The 14,626-nt window shown below is 43.5% G+C and overlaps 1 protein-coding gene across 1 annotated transcript in view; it reads right to left on the bottom strand.

Moving 5' to 3' along the window:
* Nucleotides 1–14,626, bottom strand: part of LOC135394577 (protein SDA1 homolog) — a 16,885-nt gene extending 2,259 nt beyond the window's left edge. The window contains exons 1-20 of the mRNA XM_064625388.1: nucleotides 14,485–14,626; nucleotides 14,248–14,352; nucleotides 13,348–13,446; nucleotides 13,087–13,269; nucleotides 12,935–13,000; nucleotides 12,739–12,831; nucleotides 12,599–12,676; nucleotides 12,430–12,531; nucleotides 11,490–11,559; nucleotides 10,580–10,683; nucleotides 10,452–10,509; nucleotides 10,319–10,377; nucleotides 10,044–10,120; nucleotides 9,878–9,975; nucleotides 9,689–9,765; nucleotides 9,452–9,563; nucleotides 9,232–9,359; nucleotides 6,359–6,561; nucleotides 1,544–1,628; nucleotides 902–1,054 (exon numbers count right to left, since the gene is read on the bottom strand). Coding sequence (XP_064481458.1) covers nucleotides 902–1,054; nucleotides 1,544–1,628; nucleotides 6,359–6,561; nucleotides 9,232–9,359; nucleotides 9,452–9,563; nucleotides 9,689–9,765; nucleotides 9,878–9,975; nucleotides 10,044–10,120; nucleotides 10,319–10,377; nucleotides 10,452–10,509; nucleotides 10,580–10,683; nucleotides 11,490–11,559; nucleotides 12,430–12,531; nucleotides 12,599–12,676; nucleotides 12,739–12,831; nucleotides 12,935–13,000; nucleotides 13,087–13,269; nucleotides 13,348–13,446; nucleotides 14,248–14,352; nucleotides 14,485–14,574 — 2,040 coding nt within the window. The 5' untranslated portion in view covers nucleotides 14,575–14,626. The remainder of the gene's footprint in view (nucleotides 1–901; nucleotides 1,055–1,543; nucleotides 1,629–6,358; nucleotides 6,562–9,231; nucleotides 9,360–9,451; nucleotides 9,564–9,688; nucleotides 9,766–9,877; nucleotides 9,976–10,043; nucleotides 10,121–10,318; nucleotides 10,378–10,451; nucleotides 10,510–10,579; nucleotides 10,684–11,489; nucleotides 11,560–12,429; nucleotides 12,532–12,598; nucleotides 12,677–12,738; nucleotides 12,832–12,934; nucleotides 13,001–13,086; nucleotides 13,270–13,347; nucleotides 13,447–14,247; nucleotides 14,353–14,484) is intronic.

The raw sequence follows: 14,626 nt of genomic DNA, 5'->3' as shown, positions 1-14,626 counted from the left end.
GGAAGCGAAACTGAGGAGTATTTTGCCGAGAGCGTGCAGTGTGAGCGTCCAAGTGCGGCAGACGTTGAAGCCGGACTCGACCCCCTGGAACTCTTGTGGAGATAACACTGAAAGGGTGTTCCATCACATCAACACTCTATGTAGCATGTTTTCAGATGCGCGTTTCAAGTGCGGGCAACAGCAGACGATCGCACAACAATGACATTGACCTCGTTCATTTTAACACCAATCCTTTAATTCGACCTTCGGATAATTCGATCAAATTTTGTGTTCCCAACTTCCCGTCAAGGTCGAAATAATGGAAGTTTACTGTATTAGACGACGAAGCGAACACAGCTTTAGTGAACGTCTTACGTCGTCACTAATACTGTGTTCGCTTTTCCCTCTGCGGACGACACAGACGTCACGATCTCGGGGAAACGAGGCACTAACGCTGTAAAAATCTGCAGAGCCGAACCTGAGGAGCTTTGCAGTTCAACAACAACATTTGAATCATGAACTGAATTCACTGTGACACTGCATTCATCTTAGGATGCATTATGCAACAAAATAGTTCACTCGAATTTGTCTCCTTTTGGGCTTGAAGCTGTTCTTGTGAAATTTGTTCTTCCAAATTCTATTCTCAAAACATACATACATGCCCACCAAGCAATTACAACCAGCTGTAAATGCTCCCGAAACATTTTGCGAGACAACCTCAAGGATAAGGAACAAAGTGATAGTCGTTCAAATATCTGGCATCTAAAGTAATTTCATTTGATTTCATTCTCATAAATTTAGCATCATGGTCATCAAGCTTTCCATAACCGTTTCCTCTTGAGTAGGATAGTGAGTTGGGTAAGTCCGTGGGAGTCCGGTTGCGTACAGCTAATGCAAATGATGCACATTACTTGTCACTTACTTGTTTGTCCCTGAAGGACCTCTTCTGTTTCCTCTTGGCCTTATGCTTGATCATATTGAAAGCCTTGGTCTTGCGCTTCTCTTTGTTAGTACGGCTGGCATACTCTGCTTTCTTAGAGTGAAAGCCGTACTTTTCACGGCCCTCTCGGCCCTCCTATTCGAAACAGGTTTGTTTTGTAGTCCAAAACATGTATGAACCTTTCACACTACAGTGGAGTACATCGTAATCCACTTTGCGGTAGGGATGGGAAAGATATGAATGTTTGAATCGATATTTTCCCAATTGGAGCTAGTAATGTTTCCAAAATACCAACGTGTATCAATATTTTTTCTGCGTTCTATTTCAGATAATGATACATATCGTGATGCTCAAAATTGTGCCCCAGTAGAAAACAAGCTGAAGATATTTTTAAAGATGTTTAATGAGGTCATGCATGCCCTCTAGGTTAACTATATAATTGTTCTATGTGCAATATGGCAAATTGTTTGAAAATACATTAAATTCAATGAAGATGCCACTGTTCCCATGAAAAATTAGCTGGCTTGCTTTACTACATGGAGGATGACTATAAATCTTCCCCACTGCATTAAGTACTAATAGTTTGATTCAATAATACTAATCAAATGTCATGACCCTGCCTACCCTGATGGTTGCCAAGCGAGACTCCTTGGTACTTCTGGGTTTCTTGTGGAGCTTTTCAATGTCCCTCAGGGACACCAGCTCTTTCCTGCAAGAAAACGCGTAAAATGCTTATATTTGTTATACCATCCTGCAGGTCGAACCACACCCAAAACACCTAACACGAAGGAGACATCTCCTACCACCTCAGAACCGATCCCTAAGGTTAAGGTCAAACACAAGTTAGGATATCATCTAAGCCAGTCACCTCCCAATCCTTCAATGCCTCGACGAGGACTGATCCAAGATGATACGTAATCATGCAGAATGCATGTAGCTTAGCATAAACACAAGCTGAGTATTTGATCCTAGTTGGGTAGTTCCATTTTAAATCGACGAGGGTGGGAAATTGACAATTTTTAATTTTCATGAAAAAAATATATGTTAGATAGCATATCGATCAATGACAAATGCAACAATTCCGAGCTCCATCCGATGAACCGTTTCCGATATGGAGAGGAGGAAATTTGCGGCGGCGAATGTTGCTTCGAATTTTTTCCCAACTTTGGCCTCCTGGCACCGCGCTTCTTGCCTTACCACATCCTTCAAATTTGGCTGATAAAAACTATGGGTTCAAGACAGCACGCAGAAAAAGTCTCGTGACTCCTACTTTAAAGGGGCGCTACGAAAAAATTCCCGGACATAGCACTTTTGGCAAAAAATATACGATTTCGAATTTTTATTGTTCATGAGCGGGTGCTCGCATTCCCTTGAATGTAGATTCATTAGAACCGCTAACTCATTCTCTAGCGAATGGTGTAGGTATCTTTTATATAACTTCTGTGGTAGAGCGAGCAGACGGCTGTAAGTAGAAGCAACTCGCCAAATTTGCTCATCTTGGACGCCATCTGTGCCAGCCGCTGCAATACTTATTTCGTTAATTTTTGCTACAAAGGTAGTTCGACATGTCATCTATTAGCTGCAACAAAAACATGTTGCATTATTTTTTTGGTAAGGACTCCACGATTTTGTTTTCCGTAACCATGTTGCGCTGCCGCGGCGGTGGGCGCTTCGCTTCATTCCGCCTGTGGCGGCGGCTCCCTATATTCCATCCCTACATATGGCATACATAGAAACAGGTAACCAGCACGATTTTGGAACCATTTCCAACTCTCATAAAACTGCAGTACACAGGTATAGTGCGCACAAAAATATTTAATTATATTCATGATCCTTCGACTAGGCATGACAGTGTATGATAAAGCAACGCTTATGCCACAGTTCACACACACGGCCACATTGAAAAGCTTGTCATTGGAATGAAGCACACCTCTGGAACACCACATTATCAGAGTTCTCGTTTTCTTTCACCCACATGAGGCAGCTACGTATCCTTGGACGGTTTGGGGCATGCGCCCACTCTTCCACTTTCTTCCTCCTGAAGCTTGTGATGTGGTCCTGGGGAAGATGAAGGAGCGTGATGTTGGGCATTTTAGTCTGCAGACTTTCAGTGAAGGTCTTAGAGGACTGAATGACATCAGCGGGAGAGGCTCGCAGGTTATGCGTCGTTGCTACGTGCTTTACCAGGCCTCCAACACCGTCGCACGCGTTCTTCCCGTGACCGGGCGCAGAGAAGATCCACTTCTGAATGCATGGGTTCCGGCTCATCTCATAGGCCTGGAACTTATTTTTGAAATGAGCACTAGCTCCATCTGATACGTGCACTCGTTTGGCGTATATGGGGCCGTGCTCATCAAACCACTCGTCGATCAGTTCCAGCGCTAATAATGCAAACGCCGTGTCGTGCCGACTGTCGTCACTTACGACTGCGAAACATAGCGTGTTCCCTCTTGTGGTGACAACACATGTAAAAATAGATATTTGCTGCTTCTTCCAATAATAACCCTGGACCTCGTTGGGAAGAACTACGGACCAATTTTCGGCGAAGTCAAAATGCCATATAACAACGGGTTCTGCGACAGATGACTTCACTTCTTTGATAGCCATCCTTTGCGTGTCTCGGAGAAACGAATGCGTCACGTACTGTCCAATCCATTTTTGAACGGTCCTTATGAAGTTTTCTGGGTCACACGTTGTCCTTGTCAGCATTCCGGACAGCCACAGAGACACATTTACTTCTTGTAAGTCGTCCGCTAATTTTAGAGAGTCGGACGTCAGGCATCTTCCCCCTGGACATGAGTTGCAGGTCCCAAGAAAACAGTTCTTAGTGGGCTGCTCGCACAAGCACATCGCACAAAGTTCATCGCGTGAGAAATGTTTCTCGGACACATCGTTTATAGCAGACACGCAGAAATCGCAGTTAGCGCAGTATCGACAGACGCACTCTTCCCGGTAGGGCGATAAGCTTACGAAGCGTGGCCGCAGGGAGTAGAATGTGGAGAGCCCCACCTTAATCTCCGGGTTATCCCCGCGGAAAACCCTGTAGGCTTCACGTATCGAGCGTGTCATGTATCTCTTCGCCACTGGGTGCTTCTCGCCGTTTTCGCCACGAATCATAATAACATCACAAGGCCGAGGACTTTGAACGGTACACCCCAGCTCGTCTTTGGTATAGTACTGACGAGCAAGTTCGATGTGCTCGGCACTAATGGCATTTCTCTCGCTATAGCCTTCCGGCTGGAACCAAACACAATGGTCCTCTCTTAGCTTGCGTGCTTTCCTAATCAGGTACTCTGTCGCCTCGGGAATAATTCTGGTCACACCCTTGACGGAAGGAGACTTAGGAAGCAATGTCAGAAGGCGGCACCGTTCTTGGATTGATGTGCTGTTCTGGAAAGCTTCCCTCATGTTGACGTGCCATTCTTTACACCTCCTGCATTCTTCATCCTCGCTGGACAATTCTACGTCATACGCTTGAGCAAGGCTTTTCCGGGATTTCTTTGCGAATTCTCGTTGCAGTTCCTGTTGTTTCCGTTTTGCGTAGGACCGCGCTGATTTCACACGCGCTGCGGGCTTCAACGGCGTGATCTTCATGCTCGTTGATGCAATAGCCTCATTAACGTCCTGCACAACATCCTCCGGTGGCACGAACTCGGAGCTGTTAGACCCACTTGAGCGGCCAACGTCGAGGGATGCAGAACATTCGTGAAAGTAGTGGGCACAATTCCCGCAGATATAGTCGCCTGACTGAATATCTCTGGACCTTTCGTACTCAGCGAAAACCTGCTTCACGATGTCCACCCCGAGCTCAGCCACCGCACGAAAATTTCGTTGGTAGTAGATCACACGTTTGTGCTTGTTACGGTAATCCGCACAAACTATTCTTGATGAGGACGACATTGCTGTCACTACCACAGGTACTGAAGTTGGGAGCGTCGCGCACACCTTCTTTCACCAGAGCAGTTTTGGATCGGAGTGACGCTAAGCACAATCCAAGTACACTAAGCGCTGAAGACTTGTGTTACTGAGATTTGAGCCACGAATAACAATGCCCTTCATTCATCTCGACCGAGTAAATACCTCAGCTGGCTGCCCAGCCACTAGGCAGTGTTCCCACGAGTTTCGCCAATTCAGCTGAGGGCCCTCACAGATTATAGCACACAGAAGGTCACTACTGGCACCGAAGAACAAAACAGGTGACGACTACCGTCCTGAGATTATCTCTGACCTTCAAGTTCGGACCATGGGAATGGGAATGGAACATGAAACAGCCGCCGCCACAAGCGGGAAGAAGGGATGCGCCCGCCGCCGCGACAGCGCAACATGGGTTCGAAAAAAAAATCGTTGAGTCCTTACCAAAAAAATAATGCAACATGTTTTTGTTGCAGCCAATAGATGACATGTCGAACTACCTTTTGTAGCAAAAATTAATGAAATAAGTATTGCAGCGGCTGGCACAGATGGCGTCCAAGATGAGCAAATTTGGCGAGTTGCTTCTACTTACAGCCGTCTGCTCGCTCTACCACAGACGCTATATAAATGATATCTACACCATTCGCTAGAGAATGAGTTAGCGGTTCTAATGAATCTACATTCAAGGGAATGCGAGCACCCGCTCATGAACAATAAAAATTCGAAATCGTACATTTTTTGCCAAAAGTGCTATGTTCGGGAATTTTTTCGTAGCGCCCCTTTAAAGTAGGAGTCACGAGACTTTTTCTGCGTGCTGTCTTGACCCCATAGTTTTTATCAGCCAAATTTGAAGGATGTGGTAAGGCAAGAAGCGCGGTGCCAGGAGGCCAAAGTTGGGAAAAAATTCGAAGCAACATTCGCCGCCGCAACTTTCCCCCTCTCCATATCGGAAACGGTTCATCGGATGGAGCTCGGAATTGTTGCATTTGTCATTGATCGATATGCTATCCAACATATATTTTTTTCATGGAAATTAAAAATTGTCAATTTCCCACCCTCGTCGATTTAAAATGGAACTACCCAGTTACCACGTTGATAATCAGTCATTGTAGCTTGAAAGCTCTAAAACAATACACACACACAAAGCGCACTATCAACGCAGGTTCATTCACACACACGGATGAGGCAAAATCTTCAACTTGTCAACAGCATTCCATAGAAAGCGTTAAAGGGGGGCACTAAAATGCAAAAACAACTTGTTCTCAAATGAAAACAAAAACCAAACAAAACCATTTTCACCTGCCGTTGCATGACGTTTTGAGCACACCAATTAAATAATGTAACACTTGCTACATGCCAGTTCAAGGTTGACGCTATGGTGTTAAGAGCCTGCAGAATTTCCCTTTCCTTGTCAACAAGGCCAAGCGACGGATTGCTGACACTGCCCTCCGATATAAAGTATACTTCTCAGATTTCTTCGTCTTTCTCCATTGTTGTAGTGGCTTTTAAAGATTCAATTATACTCACTTTTCCGCAGAAACCGTCTCTGCTGCAACCGTGCTCGTCTGAGCTTCTGCTTTCTTCATGAAACGTTTCGGAATGGCAGCATTCAGTTTCTTTGAAAGCTGGGCTGCCTTCACTTTTGCAAAATCTTGCTGACTTAGAATCCTGCTTTCGGACACCAGCGCTGCCTTTTTGGCCTTCTCTTCTGGAGTCAGTTTCTCCTCTTCCTATATTGACATTTGCATACATGTGTGTCACATTCCAAAGATACATACGAAGCCATGCATATTTCAACCTCACTGTAAACAGCACAAGATGATGTCTCACAAGACACAAATTTTGTAAGCCTTGTGGCCATTTACATCCCAGTGTTCTAGGGATGCTGTCGTTATGCACAAACTAACAAAAAATGCGGACAGGCCGGTATAGCGGACACAGTAGTTTATCCAGGGGTGCAAGCACAGGCCAGTACTGCAAAAAAACTTGGGGGGTGGGTCACTATTTCAGTTACAATGTGACAGCTTTATGTGTGATTGCCGACATGTTTCTACAGGTGCTATAGAAACTGCAAGGAAGTGCTGCCAAACTTTTAGGGATCTAGATAATCCTCTGTGGGGACACATCCACAACATGGTATACATCAGCATTGATTGTGTGTGCTCAATGATGCTTCATTGCGTCCGGCATTTTGTCTCCTTCCTTCCAGCACCCGATTCTTATATCATTTTGTATATTTACTTTGCAAATGTTGTGACATTTCAAAGTTAAGTTATTACCTTATCCACTTTTGCACTGTGTTATTAGCTCATTATTAGCACATTATTAGTAAGCAAGTCACGCGACACTACACTATGTAAACGGGGTCTCCAAGCCCGTAAAACGAGCTTTAGCAAAACTAAACACTGAAACAGCTTTTAAACCATGTACAACATTGGGACGCATAATTAGTCGTCCTAAAGATCAACTAGCTTTAGAGCATCTGACGTGGTGTGGTTTATCAGGTTTCCTGCCAGAACTGCAATAGAACATATATCGGGGGAAACAGGTCGCAAAGACTCCACTAGAGTGAACGAACACACGCATGACATTTCTAAGGGCACAAGTAAACAAACAGAGCTATGCGATCGCGTCCAAAGAACGGGACACACTTTAAACCCAAATAACCCAAATATTCTTCCCAACGAAGGATGATGGGGTGTCCCAAAGCAGTTAGAGTCCCTTCTTCTCTTCCTATCCTTTCAACATCCCTTATACAAAGAGGTGTTGAAAGGATAGAAACTGAAAGGATAGAAACTGAAAGGATTGAAATGAAAAAAATTGAAAGGAAGGAGGTTGAAAGGACTGAAAGGATGGCGTACACAATAATTTTGAATGCAGCTTCATTAATCTATCTACAGTGTTACAAAGTTCGAATCTGGTAAGTTCTAATCTTGTATTTTAAGGAACAATCTGGGAATAATATACAGTAAAACCCGCGCATAGCGATATCGCGTATAACGATATCCCTCGTAAAACGATGGTTCATGATTTTACCGTCAAAATATACATTGGTTCTATGGGGAAACGACCAGCGCATAGCGATGGAGACCGCGGTTCCGAGTATTCGTATAACGATGTTGGACGCTGTCCCGTGCGCGTAACCACGCGGCGATTTTCGCCGCGATAAGTCTCGATAAGCCTCGATACGAATCTCACGGGGTAGCGGAAAAAATTCGTATCATCCGAAATTCACATCAACAGAATTAAACCAAAATAAAAATTGAGACAAGAAAATAGACAGCGACTGTTCATTTTCCAGTACTGTCAGTGAAAGAGGTAGGTGGTAACGCTTTTATGTCTCCGTATTTGGCCAATGCTGCTCAAATTCGCGAGATGATTCAAAAGGCCTAGCACGTGCTTTCCACCCGCGAGTCGCGCGACAGTGTTCTAAAGCGAGCTTCTCCTAGAGCACGCAGGCGTTAGGTGAAGCCGACTTGCGGAATGGTGACGGTGTAGTGTTGCCAGAAGTTGTCCTGCTATGTTGTCTGGTTCCCTCCACGAGTTCTGATCGCTGTTTTCCCAAGCCACTGCGATGTCACACAGCTTCGCGTTATTTCTTTTTTTTTTTTTAGCATCTGTTTCTTTTGCTACACGCGGGGTGACGCGCGACTTTTTGCGGACGCGCTATTTAGGTCAGCCCTCGTTTAACGATGTACCCCGTATAACGATGGAATTCGCGATTACCGTCAATATCGTTATACGCGGGTTTCACTGTACAGGGCATTACCCTATAGAAGTCTACCCGTGCCGCCATGCCGTATTCGCAAATTACTCAATGCAGGTGGCATATTGTGCGATCTTTATATAAAGCTCATAAGGACATTTAATCTTGGTAAATTTCAAAGTGATTGAGTGCCGCAGCACGAAGTTATAACTCAAAACGTGCAATTCCCATAGTCAAAACAAACAAGATGGCAGCGTTGAGAAGAGCACTTGACATGCTGCTCCCCACACGACAACGTGTCGCATATCCTGCCAGCCGGATGGAACTGCAGTTTTCATTTCGCTTTTGTGTAACTGTCGTATTTCGCTCAGAAGTAAGCAACGTGAGGAACGAAAAATGCCGACGCATACTCAGCAGACGACACCCAAAAGGGATGTCGTCTGCTAACTGAGAGGCGCCATCTTGGCTGTTTTGACTACGGGAATCTCACGTTTCACGCTATAACTTTGCGTTACGGTGCTCAATCACATCGATATTTACCATGATGAAATGTCCTTATGAGTTTTATACGTAGGCAACACATTGTACCGCCTGCATTGAGTAATTGGCGAGCACGGCATGCCGGCGCGGGTAGACTTTTATAGGGTAACATCCTGTATATGGCTTGAGCTAACCACATAGTATTTGTACATACTTCCTTTGCATCATCATCATCATCATCATCTATCTGTGTCAGTGAATTTTCTCCCTCGTCTTCCGAGTGCGAGACGTCCACCCAGCCTTCAGAGTCGCTATCAGCTTCGTCCTCTTCCAGGAGTTCCTCTTTGAAACAAAGGGGAAATCAACCGCGTTAGGTACTCTGTCGAACCGTATACAAAGATCTGCAAAGTAAAAAGGTAACGAAATGTCATTACCTTCGGGCTTTTCTCCAATGTCTAGCACTTCCGCACCAGGAACACAGCTTGGAGCTTTCAGCTCTCCGTACTTCTTCACCTGCAGTTCCTGGCTCTCTTCCGTTGGCTTACTCTGGGGGGGGGGGGAAAGAGAAAGTACTTTTCAATGCAGGCTGTCTTCTTTTTCCTCACCCACAAAGAACGTACAAAATGTTAACTACGTATAGCGGAAAAGTATATTAGTGTAGGAAGTCATACCCTGAACTTCCTTGCGAGCATATCAGGGTTAACTGTCCTGTACAGGTGAATCAATGACTTGGCTGCCATGGAAACATCTGCCAAAAGAGGGTACTTTTAAAATGGAGGTACATACATACATAATGTAATGAATGATACATACTTCTAAATGTAATCCAAAGTAAGTATGTAATCCAAATCCGTACTTACTTTTATCACGATAGGTCTTGTACTGTACAAGATCGTGCAGCAGATCTGCATTCATGACAAGTGGACAACGGGTACAAAGTTCACGGATTGCATTTAGGCTGAAAAAGAATTTGCTCTATGAGCCACACATCTCGACCACTAGGACTGCTGTCCTAAGAAAACTTACCCAACTGTCATGACTTCTGCCGAGTTGCGTTCTGTCACAAAGTTATTTGCGATCGTCATCAGAACCGGTTCTAATACCTGCAAGGTAACGGAACGTGACTTAGCGAAACTTATTCCCGTTAAAATATTGCCCACAGTAATTATTTGGACGTAACATTTGTTTTGAATGGGCATACAACAATGCCTAATACTGCCCGCTCTTTACTCTTTAAATCTGTAAAACGATACTTATTCTTATGCACTGTTCATTAGAAGCACGCAAAATGAATGACTCACATCAGGAGGTACAAGTTCATGTGATGCCTGTGCAGTATATTGCAAGATTTTTGTCACTTCTGAAAGTACACACTATGTTTTGAGACCAAGCATCACAACCTTACACTAATACAGAAGCCTTTAAGTTCTTTACCTCTCTGGTGTGGCATGAGGAACCTCTGTACCACAGGGTAGAAATTGAACAGGAACAGCTAAGGAGTGAAAGTGCAGCACGATGAGTAATATGGCACAGCCAAGCGAAATGCAACATTTATGTTATACCTCGTGAACGCCAACAAGCCTCGAGATAAGGTTTATCACCATTAGTTTTACTTCAAATCTCTCATTCATGTCATGCAAGGACTTGAGCAGCTTTTCTGCCATGCCTGTAACAAAGAAATAAAGCACATTATTTCAGTAACGTAAGAATACATGAAGTAACATACAGTAACATAATGCCCTATTTTTCGGGTTTCATGTTTTTTGAAAATCATGAGGGGAATGTAACAATATACATCAGCATTATTCACTCCTTAGGAACAAAATGAGGCTCGTGACCTCTCTTGTTTCGCTTCTTTATCGTTTACCATAGCGCCCTACCAGTAAAACACACACACAAATTTGAACACTTTCGGGATCCTCACTGACTAAAAGTTCTACAGGATCAACCAGTGGCATAGTCAGGGATTTTTTATTAATTAACAGGAAGTAACCCCAGCTTTGCCTTTGTTCATAAGTGCTGTGGTACCTATTTGTGTAGATTCGTTAAGACGACTGGCTGTTTGCAAACTATCTACTTCACAATGCCAGAGGTCGCGACCCGTCGTTGGCAAAAGAAAGCCACGTGCATTGGCAGCCACCGATCACATGCATTGTTTTGATGGCTGTTTCCGATGACGAATGCCATGGCGCGAAGGAGATGGAAAGGAACTTCACGTACGAGGCGCACACTACCCTGGCCTCATCTCACGAAATGCGAAAACAACAAAGTTACACAACGACAACAGCAACGTGCGCATGTTTTGCCAACGACCCACTTTTTCCCAATCACATGATAAGTATCGCAATGTGACGTGCTGCGGCGGGTGGTCTATTGTTGTGATCAGGCATTGTGCCGAAGCTTTTCTGTATGTGCTCAAATTGCTCCTAAGTGAAGGATTGACTGTACTTCATAATACATGTTCATGCTCACCCTGAGGGTCATGAACAAGGTGAAGAGCTGAGAAGTTGAAAGGCTGTGCCTTGCTGTCTTTCTTTGCTTTCTGAAATATTTCAAATGTGCATCGATTACACAATGAAGTGCCGTATGGGTAATGCATACTCAATTATTTAGTCCAGGGGTTTTCAGAAATTCTTTGCTCTTTTAAGAACCACAAGCATGAAAATCACAGTGCAAGAAAAAAAAAAGTTTGTTTTGTACTCATTCTGCAGTAAAATATTTCCTGTTTCCATGTTAAAAGACATACTGTTTCCCCAGATTCTGTAAATGTAACTAATCTGATCCGAGCGATTAAAGAAATTGAAGGAAAATACATTTAATTCTGCAACATGCAGAGAGAACAATCAGATTAATGAATTGCTCTCCTGTTTTGACAATACGTACTGAACAAAATGCAAACAGTCAAGAAGATGGCGTAGCAGTAAGAGCCCCTCCATACATTTTCACGATGGGCTGTACCGTGTTGTTCCCCATAAACTTACAGAGCTTCCCAAAGTGTATAGGACAGGGTGTTAACAGATGGTAATACAGACTGTGTATCTCATGCACTCATTGGGAGGCTCCATAACAAAATGCCAGTGCAGCAATAATACGGTTCGTAAATAAAATAATAGCCATTTGCACATTATTTGCTGGCTAAGCTTTGAACAGAACAGCGGGATGCATGGAGTATGGAGATTTCAGCACCACGTTTTACTTTACTACAGCACTTTTCCATGACAGGCAATGTGTGCAAGGTACGTCACTCTGTGAATGGTACCATTACATTGCTTTTCCTGCATTATTCCACCACTTAGTTTTGTTTGCACATTATATTGTAGCAAATACACACTATGTAGAATTTTGTGAAAAAATGAAATTTAATCCGAAAATCCCAGACCTTGTTGATTCCGTGCAGAAAGAGTTCACCTACCTTTGCAGCTTGTTTAGTCTTTTGAAGCACTTTTTTCCGCTTCCTAGATTTTTTATTGACTCGATTGGCCATCATTACTTCCCGGATTACTGTTTGTTCATCCTACAGAACAATTATCGTGTAAGCGTCAGCATTACAGATTATCACACTCAAGAAGGCTGGTTTTTACCTCTGATTCACTGCTCGATTCTTCTTTCTCTTCTACATCATCACTTCCAAGGAAGAATTTCAAGGCTGTTACTAAGATCTGATGGAGAAATCAATGAGGAAAACAATGCAAAGAAAGAAAAAAATAATAACTAAGCCCACCTTTGTAACTTTATGAAAACAGGCCGTTCCAATAGCATTGACAGTCTTTGCATCGTTCCAAATATTCTTCTTGTACAATGCAATCATAACATCCTGGAAGACACACGGTTTTCTAATAAACTCTCGTTCTGTTCACTTTTGAAGTGGGGCTGCTATAGCATGACCTTTAAAGTGCCCCTTAAAACAGCATGCTTACCAGAGATGTCTTTGCAGCAATTTGGTTGCTGTCTTTCAGCATAGTGAACATGAAACTCTGCAACACCTTCAATAGAACATTGCATCGTTACATTCAATGTTGCTGATGTATTATTACAAATATTCTGCAGACAGGAGCACAACAAGACTCACAGAATTCACTTTTGCATCCTTTTTGTTGGCGTTTATGTTCTTTATGTCAGTGATGATGTGCGATTTTAGAAAACTCCGAAGAAGCTTATCCTGACACCTGAAGAGGCTGAAGAATAGTTCGAGAAGGTCTGTTGGACGCAGCAGGGCTTTATTCCTCAGTAAGATCAGAGCACGACAAAACGTCTGCAATATTTGGTGGCAGAATGTAAAGGCGGTACATTTCTCTTGAACGCAATTCTATTATTACGTATTAGCTCTTACCATTCTCATGCCTGGGTCAAGTTGTGTACTGTAGTTCCTCAGAAGGTCTACTAATTCTTGGGGAAACTGCTTCATAGAATCTTGGTAGCAGTGACTAACCTAAGCATAAGTAACATAAACTTTTAAATGTGTGCAACAGTGGCAATGTCTAGGTCTTACTGCGTGTACATTTGTGAAGATTACGTAAACGAACTGTACATAAACTACAGGGTGCAGCAAGATCTTCGGACACATTTCGAAAACGCGTTAGAAATCGTATGCATGTCTAATAACAACGAGATTGGGTACACCACCGTAGTTTTGTCAGAAGTTTTCAAAAAACACAAATTATAATTTATATGGCAAGCATGTTCCGAGAAACAAGAAGAACAGCTGGTCGTAAGCGAGAACTCTCAGAGCTGATGAAGCGAGCCTACGAAGCAGACGACAGTGTCGTCTGCAACGGGAAGTGGACGACATCCAAACTTTTTGACAGTCTGCTTCATTTCAGTCTGCTTTCTTTCTTTGGATATACTTTACCTGTTGTGTTTTTTGCCATGACAGCTCTTCATGCTTACACAGTGTCTTTCATGTCACTTGACATCTGCAACTTTAGTTTCGTTTTCGGGCGAAGCGTCGCAGCACCTAGTACGGCATGGAACGGAGAGAACTGCTCCCATGCTAAGGCTAGCGACAGCGGTATACGGCATTCAAAATGCATGGGCTTCGACTCGTATCTCGGAATATGTTGGCTGTATAAATTAAAGCTTTTGTTTTTGAAAACTTCTGACAAAACTACGGTGGTGTACCAAATTTCGTTGTTATTAGACATGCCTACGATTTTTAACGCTTTTTTAAAATGTGTCTGAAGATCTTGCCGCACCCTGTACGAAGAACTGCAAATAGTAGGGCTAGTAATACCTGTGCCAGGAACATGACAAGTTCCTCGAGTTCCTTTTTGTGTTCCGTCGGATGCAAGCGAAAAGCTTGAAGTTGTGATTGGTAGTGGAGATGCTGAAGATTAAACTGAAAACAACAAGGCACAAACGTCATCTTACACTGACAAGCGATACGCGATCAAGAAAATCAATCACCGACTTTTGCACCCGCGATCTGATTTTCGTGGGTTTACCAAATTCTGGGAAGAAATGTCCTTACCTCATCTTTATATGACAATGGGTCACGCTTAATAAGGTTCTGTAGCTGGGGCAAATTACTGGGAAGTTTGTTATTTGCTCGCTCTTTCATTTTCACAGCTGAGAAGAGAAAGCACGTGGCCCCGCACCTACCAGTAAACAAT

The sequence above is a fragment of the Ornithodoros turicata genome, chromosome 5, assembly GCF_037126465.1.
Source record: "Ornithodoros turicata isolate Travis chromosome 5, ASM3712646v1, whole genome shotgun sequence".
In the NCBI taxonomy this organism is placed as follows: Eukaryota; Metazoa; Arthropoda; class Arachnida; order Ixodida; family Argasidae; genus Ornithodoros; species Ornithodoros turicata.
The sequence above is the reverse complement of the archived record's forward strand: the minus strand, read 5'-3'. Positions and strand labels throughout refer to the sequence as shown.